This window comes from Mytilus edulis, unplaced genomic scaffold (assembly GCF_963676685.1).
Source record: "Mytilus edulis unplaced genomic scaffold, xbMytEdul2.2 SCAFFOLD_1062, whole genome shotgun sequence".
NCBI classification, from domain to species: domain Eukaryota; kingdom Metazoa; phylum Mollusca; class Bivalvia; order Mytilida; family Mytilidae; genus Mytilus; species Mytilus edulis.
In genome coordinates this window covers 18031-28390 of record NW_027267588.1, presented here as the reverse complement: position 1 = coordinate 28390, position 10360 = coordinate 18031, and the positions used below count along the sequence as shown (strand labels likewise).

Below are 10360 nucleotides of genomic sequence, written 5' to 3'. Positions count from 1 at the left end.
AATAGTCAGCAATCAACGTAGTTGAAACACCAAACGAGACTACAGTAATGTATCCATCACATCAGAGTCACGACATTCTCCCAAAAACAACAACTGCACCAGTTGTAAACAACGACCAAGAACTAGAAAGTAACATCTTATTTGACTAGGGAGCACAGCCTTCTTCAATTCTATAACTCAGAAATTAACTGATAAATTAGAAATAAATCCTACAGAAAAAGTAAGCATTCATCCGTCTGTGATTTGAAATTTATCCCAGAAGGTTCGCAACTTAGACACTGCAACAATACAGTTACAGACCGACACAGGAGACAAAGTCCATATCGAAACACTCATTGTTCCAGAGATTGCCGTTCCGATTTAAAACAAGATTTCACAGACTACAAGGAACATTCCACATTTAAACTTAAGTACAGAACGTTTCGAAATTGACTTACTCATAGGCACCGACTACTACTGGTAAATTATCGAGGACAGAGTTATAAGAGGATAAGGACCAATCGTTGTACAGTCAAAGTTCGGATGTGTGTTATCAGGGCTAATCAATAGAAACATCAACCATCCGACAACATCTATAGCTCTGGTAAACGTCATTGAAGACAAGAACACAGCGAAAAAGGAAAGTCCACGGCAAAGTTGCTATGGAAACATGACCGTTCAGATGATATACCTTCAGGCACGACCGTTGCCAAAAGAAGACCAGAAGACACATCACAATGGATCGTACTGTGTGGAATAAACTAAATAAGTCGTATATGTACTTTGCGTTGTGTTTACTTTGCGAATAATATTTACAATGGCGAAGCCCATACAAGGTGTAAGAAACGTCACAAACATGTGAACGTAAATACGGGAAACGTAACGTTATAACTTCGAACTATTCTCAACATACTGGGCCCGCAAAGTGTATTTATGTACAAAACAATAGAATATTACTTTAAATGTTCATCAATAAAGAAAAGAAATTTAATTTTACACTTGCAGGAATTGCTGTCTCTTCAAAACACAAAAATAGGAATCTAAATTAAACTTTAAAGAGTCCATGATTTCATTTTTTCTTTTGCACGAATTGATGCCTTCCGCAAGGGCAATATTCTTGTCGGTATTTCTTCGTTGTTTGGTTCTTCCACATATTCATCAGATGGTGTTATTTCGTTTATTTCTTCTTGACGGCGTGATGTGGGATATAATGTACAATACCTTTACTAATATCGGGATCCTTAACCTTCTCAATAAATCCTCGGCGTTCTTGGTCCGTGATTATCTGTCCAGATACCTTAAGCATTTCGGGATCTTGACTTAATTTTCGAATGACGTTTTCAGTTCTTCGTTTTGTAACAAAGAAGTTGGTAGGCAAGGGTTCATGATCTGGTTTCCATGGCAACTTTGCTATGTACTTGTTTTCTCGGAATTCAATTGCTGACTTTTGATTTGTTTCCATATAGTCTACCGTTTCAACATATGTCGTATTGCTATCTACTCCTAACGACTCTAATTCCCAAAATCTTTCTAAATTCAACTCCTCTGGTTTGTGCGATGTCAATATGTTGTACATACCTACATTACTCTGTTGACGATAAGACGTCGGAAATGGACCAGACAACAAATAACCAAGTTTTGACTTTACGGCGGTTGGATCATTTCCTCTTAATATTGTATCCTCTACGAAATCCCAATAGAAATCAGCTCCAATGAGCAAGGAGATTTCAAAAGAAGAGTTGTCTTCTGTAAACGGATGAGCTAAACGTAATCCTTTCAGGTACTTGAATTCTCGTATACCATTACCGATGTAATTGCTTAACGGGCTGGCGATGTTCGGTACTACTAGAACCTCAACTGGAATTTTCGTTCTATTTATCGACTCTACGTATACGCGTGCTCTTGACAAATGACGGACTTTGCTGTCGGTACTTTCAAATGCCGATAAATGTATGGTTTCTGTTCCTAGTATTTCTAAATCTATTTTCGACGCTAACTCCTCGGTTACAAAAGAGCGCTGTGCTCCTTCATCAAACAAAATGTGCGTATCAACATATCGATTTCCCCCAACTGGTGCAACGGCAGTTTTTAGAAGCACGTTCGAACGGAATTTTTCTTCAGACGAATGAAAACTTGCGGCGATCAATGTATTTTTACTATCATCAACTACGGCATTAACTGACATTTGCTGATCATTAGTATATGTATTTCCATGGCAAAGACTTGTGTGCTGCTTTTGATGGCACTGGCGGCAGCGAAATTCCGATTTACAATCTACGGAACGGTGTGATCCTAAGCAGTTAAAACATAACTTCTTTTCTTTGACGATTGATAGGCGTGTATCGTGATCTGTAACATTTGGGCATTTTGCAGGGTCATGTAAATTCTGGCAGAATATGCAAGGCTTTTGTCGAATATTTTGTGTTTGTCTCTCACGGTTATCGAATGTAACTATATTACTCGGCTCACATTTTCTATTAGCGCATGTCAAAAACGATGCGGTCATTGTGGTAGGCTGCATTGAATCCATAAACGACGACGAACGTTGTCCAGCTTCAATTATAGTGATTTCTTTCAAAATTCCACGTCTCAAATCAACCAATTCCCAATTATCGGAACCGTTTTCACGAGCTAAGTGTTGTCGTATTTCTGACGGAAGCTTGTTCAGTATTATCGGAATAAGTAATGCACCATACGATTCTCCGGAGCGGCCTAACGATTCAAGACCTCTTATATATGCCTCTAACTTGTAATAAACACGTAGACTGAGTAGTTTGTTTTGTGGTGCTCTAAGTTCTAGCAAAGCTTGCATATAAACATTTGTAATCTTATGCGATTGTCCGAAACGCTCCTTTAAAAGTTTAATAGCTTCCATGTAATTTGAGTGTGTGAGCGGTAACCCGTCAATAGTTCTTGCAGCATCATTAACAAGCTGGGATTTTAAATAACTAAATGTCTGTACGTCTGTTAGTGTTACATTGTAATGGACGGAAGATTCAAAAGAGTCCCAAAATGTTTGCCATGTCAGAATTTCTCCGTTAAACATGGGTAGTGTAAGTTTCGGCAAATGGTGATTTTGGTTGCTAGGTTGCTGAACGGGATACATTTGTGTTGTGTACGGAACAGAACTGTGTTGATTAATGTTTTCAAAAGTGTGAGAAGGTAATGCGTGATCATGCGGTGGGATATCATTATCAGTACATAATTTGTTTGCGAATGTTTTCCGTAAATGTCGTATTTTGGTGTTCAAAAAGAATTTGTACTCATCTGCATTTAGAATTTCTTCCTCGATGTCCTCCTTTAAAGAATTCATAATATCTTCGTCCAATGCACTAATAATTTTCTGTTTTTGAATTAATGCTTCTAAAAGTTCAGCACTTTCTTCATTGTCCAAGTTTGAATCATCTTCCGTTTTCCGTAAAAGTCTCTTTACTGCACTTTTGTGACCAGCTCTGACTGCTTTTAGCTTGCTGTCCATCTTATCCTGGTCACGACACCATAAATGTGTGGAATAAACTGAATAAGTCGTATATGTACTTTGCGAAAATTTCAAAGAAAGTAACTTGCTACCTAGACGAACGAACACACCCTCAACTGGTAGAGTCAAGAAGCCAAATAGATACAAGAAAGGAACTTACAACGCATAAAGAAAATTACCGCTGAGTGATGCTACAGTAGGCGGCAGAAGAGAAATCCATGAATGGACTATGAGATAAACTTAAGTTGTGATCAGTTAAGGTTAAGGAACTAGATTATTTTATTTGAGATGGACATAAATTTAAATTTCTTTTATCTATATTGTGAACTTACATTTTCTTACAATTTTTCGTTACATACTTCGGAAAATACGCAAGGTACAAACATTATGCTATGGTAACGTTAACGCTATAGTAAGTGATGTTATTGTATTATTCATTACCTATCACTACATTTAAACGTATATAGAAAACACAACGCATTTATTGAGATTCTTCAACAATCTTACATTCGGAATTCCTAAGAATATCTTTACGGTAATTTTCGAACCTTTCGAAGCTCATTTCAAAGGTATTGACCTTGGCTATTCCTTACTTAAATATTTTTCTGGGATCCGGGCCCGTCTGGCCACCACAGAGGTTCAAAGGTGCCCCTTAACGTAATTTTCCGTATTAACCATATGCATACATTCGGTACTTTTCGGCATATACCAACGGTAGAGTTCCGAACCGGACCTAGCTCATTTTCAAGGTATTGACCCAAGCTATTCCCCACTTAAATATTTTTTTGGGATCCGGGCCCGTCTGGCCACCACAGAGGTTCAAAGTTGCCGATTTACGTATTTTCCATATCAACCACACATTCGGTACTCCTCGACATATCCCTACGGCAAAGTTCCGAACCGGACCTAGCTCATTTTAAAGGTATTGACCCAAGCTATTCCCCACTTAAACATTTTTCTGGGATCCGGGCCCGTCTGGCCACCACAGAGGTTCAAAGGTGCCCCTTAACGTAATTTTCCGTATTAACCATATGCATACATTCGGTACTTTTCGGCATATACCAACGGCAAAGTTCCGAACCGGACCTAGCTCATTTTAAAGGTATTAACCCAAGCTATTCCCCACTTAAATATTTATCTGGGATCCGGGCCCGTCTGGCCACAACAGAGGTTCAAAGTTGCCCATTTACGTATTTTCCATATCAACCACACATTCGGTACTCCTCGACATATCCCTACGGCAAAGTTCCGAACCGGACCTAGCTCATTTTAAAGGAATTGACCAAGCTATTCCCCACTTAAATATTTTTCTGGGATCCGGGCCCGTCTGACCACCACAGAGGTTCAAAGGTGCCCCTTAACGTAATTTTCCGTATCAACCATATGCATACATTCGGTACTTTTCGGCATATACCAACGGCAAAGTTCCGAACCGGACCTAGCTCATTTTAAAGATATTGACCCAAGCTATTCCCCACTTAAATATTTTTTTGGGATCCGGGCCCGTCTGGCCACCACAGAGGTTCAAAGTTGCCGATTTACGTATTTTCTATATCAACCACACATTCGGTACTCCTCGACATATCCCTACGGCAAAGTTCCGAACCGGACCTAGCTCATTTTAAAGGTATTGACCCAAGCTATTCCCCACTTAAATATTTTTCTGGAATCCGGGCCCGTCTGGCCACCACAGAGGTTCAAATGTGGCCCTTAACGTAAATTTCCGTATTAACCATATGCATACATTCGGTACTTTTCGGCATATACCAACGGCAAAGTTCCGAACCGGACCTAGCTCATTTTAAAGGTATTAACCCAAGCTATTCCCCACTTAAATATTTTTCTGGGATCCGGGCCCGTCTGGCCACCACAGAGGTTCAAAGTTGCCCATTTACGTATTTTCCATATCAACCACACATTCGGTACTCCTCGACATATCCCTACGGCAAAGTTCCGAACCGGACCTAGCTCATTTTGAAGGTATTGACCCAAGCTATTCCCCACTTAAATATTTTTCTGGGATCCGGGCCCGTCTGGCCACCACAGAGGTTCAAAGGTGCCCCTTAACGTAATTTTCCGTATTAACCATATGCATACATTCGGTACTTTTCGGCATATACCAACGGCAAAGTTCCGAACCGGACCTAGCTCATTTTAAAGGTATTAACCCAAGCTATTCCCCACTTAAATATTTTTCTGGGATCCGGGCCCGTCTGGCCACCACAGAGGTTCAAAGTTGCCCATTTACGTATTTTCCATATCAACCACACATTCGGTACTCCTCGACATATCCCTACGGCAAAGTACCGAACCGGACCTAGCTCATTTTAAAGGAATTGACCCAAGCTATTCCCCACTTAAATATTTTTCTGGGATCCGGGCCCGTCTGACCACCACAGAGGTTCAAAGGTGCCCCTTAACGTAATTTTCCGTATTAACCATATGCATGCATTCGGTACTTTTCGGCATATACCAACGGCAAAGTTCCGAACCGGACCTAGCTCATTTTAAAGGTATTGACCCAAGCTATTCCCCACTTAAACATTTTTCTGGGATCCGGGCCCGTCTGGCCACCACAGAGGTTCAAAGGTGCCCCTTAACGTAATTTTCCGTATTAACCATATGCATACATTCGGTACTTTTCGGCATATACCAACGGCAAAGTTCCGAACCGGACCTAGCTCATTTTAAAGGTATTAACCCAAGCTATTCCCCACTTAAATATTTTTTTGGGATCCGGGCCCGTCTGGCCACCACAGAGGTTCAAAGTTGCCGATTTACGTATTTTCCATATCAACCACACATTCGGTACTCCTCGACATATCCCTACGGCAAAGTACCGAACCGGACCTAGCTCATTTTAAAGGAATTGACCCAAGCTATTCCCCACTTAAATATTTTTCTGGGATCCGGGCCCGTCTGACCACCACAGAGGTTCAAAGGTGCCCCTTAACGTAATTTTCCGTATTAACCATATGCATGCATTCGGTACTTTTCGGCATATACCAACGGCAAAGTTCCGAACCGGACCTAGCTCATTTTAAAGGTATTGACCCAAGCTATTCCCCACTTAAACATTTTTCTGGGATCCGGGCCCGTCTGGCCACCACAGAGGTTCAAAGGTGCCCCTTAACGTAATTTTCCGTATTAACCATATGCATACATTCGGTACTTTTCGGCATATACCAACGGCAAAGTTCCGAACCGGACCTAGCTCATTTTAAAGGTATTAACCCAAGCTATTCCCCACTTAAATATTTATCTGGGATCCGGGCCCGTCTGGCCACCACAGAGGTTCAAAGTTGCCCATTTACGTATTTTCCATATCAACCACACATTCGGTACTCCTCGACATATCCCTACGGCAAAGTTCCGAACCGGACCTAGCTCATTTTAAAGGAATTGACCCAAGCTTTTCCCCACTTAAATATTTTTCTCGGATCCGGGCCCGTCTGGCCACCACAGAGGTTCAAAGTTGCCGATTTACGTATTTTCCATATCAACCACACATTCGGTACTCCTCGACATATCCCTACGGCAAAGTTCCGAACCGGACCTAGCTCATTTTAAAGGTATTGACCCAAGCTATTCCCCACTTAAATATTTTTCTGGGATCCGGGCCCGTCTGGCCACCACAGAGGTTCAAAGTTGCCGATTTACGTATTTTCCATATCAACCACACATTCGGTACTCCTCGACATATCCCTACGGCAAAGTTCCGAACCGGACCTAGCTCATTTTAAAGGTATTGACCCAAGCTATTCCCCACTTAAATATTTTTCTGGGATCCGGGCCCGTCTGGCCACCACAGAGGTTCAAAGGTGCCCCTTAACGTAATTTTCCGTATCAACCATATGCATACATTCGGTACTTTTCGGCATATACCAACGGCAAAGTTCCGAACCGGACCTAGCTCATTTTAAAGGTATTAACCCAAGCTATTCCCCACTTAAATATTTTTCTGGGATCCGGGCCCGTCTGGCCACCACAGAGGTTCAAAGTTGCCGATTTACGTATTTTCCATATCAACCACACATTCGGTACTCCTCGACATATCCCTACGGCAAAGTTCCGAACCGGACCTAGCTCATTTTAAAGGTATTGACCCAAGCTATTCCCCACTTAAATATTTTTCTGGGATCAGGGCCCGTCTGGCCACCACAGAGGTTCAAAGGTGCCCCTTAACGTAATTTTCCGTATTAACCATATGCATACATTCGGTACTTTTCGGCATATACCAACGGCAAAGTTCCGAACCGGACCTAGCTGTTTTTAAAGGTATTAACCCAAGCTATTCCCCACTTAAATATTTTTTTGGGATCCGGGCCCGTCTGGCCACCACAGAGGTTCAAAGTTGCCGATTTACGTATTTTCCATATCAACCACACATTCGGTACTCCTCGACATATCCCTACGGCAAAGTTCCGAACCGCACCTAGCTCATTATAAAGGTATTGACCCAAGCTATTCCCCACTTAAATATTTTTCTGGGATCCGGGCCCGTCTGGCCACCACAGAGGTTCAAAGGTGCCCCTTAACGTAATTTTCCGTATCAACCATATGCATACATTCGGTACTTTTCGGCATATACCAACGGCAAAGTTCCGAACCGGACCTAGCTCATTTTAAAGGTATTAACCCAAGCTATTCCCCACTTAAATATTTTTCTGGGATCCGGGCCCGTCTGGCCACCACAGAGGTTCAAAGTTGCCGATTTACGTATTTTCCATATCAACCACACATTCGGTACTCCTCGACATATCCCTACGGCAAAGTTCCGAACCGGACCTAGCTCATTTTAAAGGTATTGACCCAAGCTATTCCCCACTTAAATATTTTTCTGGGATCCGGGCCCGTCTGGCCACCACAGAGGTTCAAAGGTGCCCCTTAACGTAATTTTCCGTATTAACCATATGCATACATTCGGTACTTTTCGGCATATACCAACGGCAAAGTTCCGAACCGGACCTAGCTGCTTTTAAAGGTATTAACCCAAGCTATTCCCCACTTAAATATTTTTTTGGGATCCGGGCCCGTCTGGCCACCACAGAGGTTCAAAGTTGCCGATTTACGTATTTTCCATATCAACCACACATTCGGTACTTCTCGACATATCCCTACGGCAAAGTTCCGAACCGGACCTAGCTTATTTTAAAGGTATTGACCCAAGCTATTCCCCACTTAAATATTTTTCTGGGATCCGGGCCCGTCTGGCCACCACAGAGGTTCAAATGTGCCCCTTAACGTAATTTTCCGTATTAACCATATGCATACATTCGGTACTTTTCGGCATATACCAACGGCAAAGTTCCGAAACGGACCTAGCTCATTTTAAAGGTATTAACCCAAGCTATTCCCCACTTAAATATTTTTCTGGGATCCGGGCCCGTCTGGCCACCACAGAGGTTCAAAGTTGCCGATTTACGTATTTTCCATATCAACCACACATTCGGTACTCCTCGACATATCCCTACGGCAAAGTTCCGAACCGGACCTAGCTGTTTTTAAAGGTATTGACCCAAGCTATTCCCCACTTAAATATTTTTCTGGGATCCGGGCCCGTCTGGCCACCACAGAGGTTCAAAGGTGCCCCTTAACGTAATTTTCCGTATTAACCATATGCATGCATTCGGTACTTTTCGGCATATACCAACGGCAAAGTTCCGAACCGGACCTAGCTCATTTTAAAGGTATTAACCCAAGCTATTCCCCACTTAAATATTTTTCTGGGATCCGGGCCCGTCTGGCCACCACAGAGGTTCAAAGTTGCCGATTTACGTATTTTCCATATCAACCACACATTCGGTACTCCTCGACATATCCCTACGGCAAAGTTCCGAACCGGACCTAGCTCATTTTAAAGGTATTGACCCAAGCTATTCCCCACTTAAATATTTTTCTGGGATCCGGGCCCGTCTGGCCACCACAGAGGTTCAAAGGTGCCCCTTAACGTAATTTTCCGTATTAACCATATGCATACATTCGGTACTTTTCGGCATATACCAACGGCAAAGTTCCGAACCGGACCTAGCTGTTTTTAAAGGTATTAACCCAAGCTATTCCCCACTTAAATATTTTTTTGGGATCCGGGCCCGTCTGGCCACCACAGAGGTTCAAAGTTGCCGATTTACGTATTTTCCATATCAACCACACATTCGGTACTCCTCGACATATCCCTACGGCAAAGTTCCGAACCGGACCTAGCTCATTTTAAAGGTATTGACCCAAGTTATTCCCCACTTAAATATTTTTCTGGGATCCGGGCCCGTCTGGCCACCACAGAGGTTCAAATGTGCCCCTTAACGTAATTTTCCGTATTAACCATATGCATACATTCGGTACTTTTCGGCATATACCAACGGCAAAGTTCCGAACCGGACCTAGCTCATTTTAAAGGTATTACCCCAGGTATTCCCCACTTAAATATTTTTCTGGGATCCGGGCCCGTCTGGCCACCACAGAGGTTCAAAGTTGCCGATTTACGTATTTTCCATATCAACCACACATTCGGTACTCCTCGACATATCCCTACGGCAAAGTTCCGAACCGGACCTAGCTCATTTTAAAGGTATTGACCCAAGCTATTCCCCACTTAAATATTTTTCTGGGATCCGGGCCCGTCTGGCCACCACAGAGGTTCAAAGGTGCCCCTTAACGTAATTTTCCGTATTAACCATATGCATACATTCGGTACTTTTCGGCATATACCATCGGCAAAGTTCCGAACCGGACCTAGCTGTTTTTAAAGGTATTAACCCAAGCTATTCCCCACTTAAATATTTTTTTGGGATCCGGGCCCGTCTGGCCACCACAGAGGTTCAAAGTTGCCGATTTACGTATTTTCCATATCAACCACACATTCGGTACTCCTCGACATATCCCTACGGCAAAGTTCCGAACCGG

At 42.5% G+C, this 10360-nt stretch overlaps 1 protein-coding gene across 1 annotated transcript; it reads right to left on the bottom strand.

The window, feature by feature from the left end:
- Nucleotides 1-1156: 1156 nt before the first annotated feature.
- LOC139505653 (uncharacterized) lies at nucleotides 1157-3457 on the bottom strand. The gene has a single exon (XM_071295137.1). The coding sequence runs from the start codon at nucleotides 3455-3457 to the stop codon at nucleotides 1157-1159; it is 2301 nt and encodes a 766-aa protein (XP_071151238.1).
- Nucleotides 3458-10360: the final 6903 nt, after the last annotated feature.

What these genes read in the sequence shown, in the direction of transcription:
- LOC139505653 (XM_071295137.1), bottom strand. Translation starts at nt 3,457, where the DNA reads ATGGACAGCAAGCTAAAAGCAGTCAGAGCTGGTCACAAAAGTGCAGTA.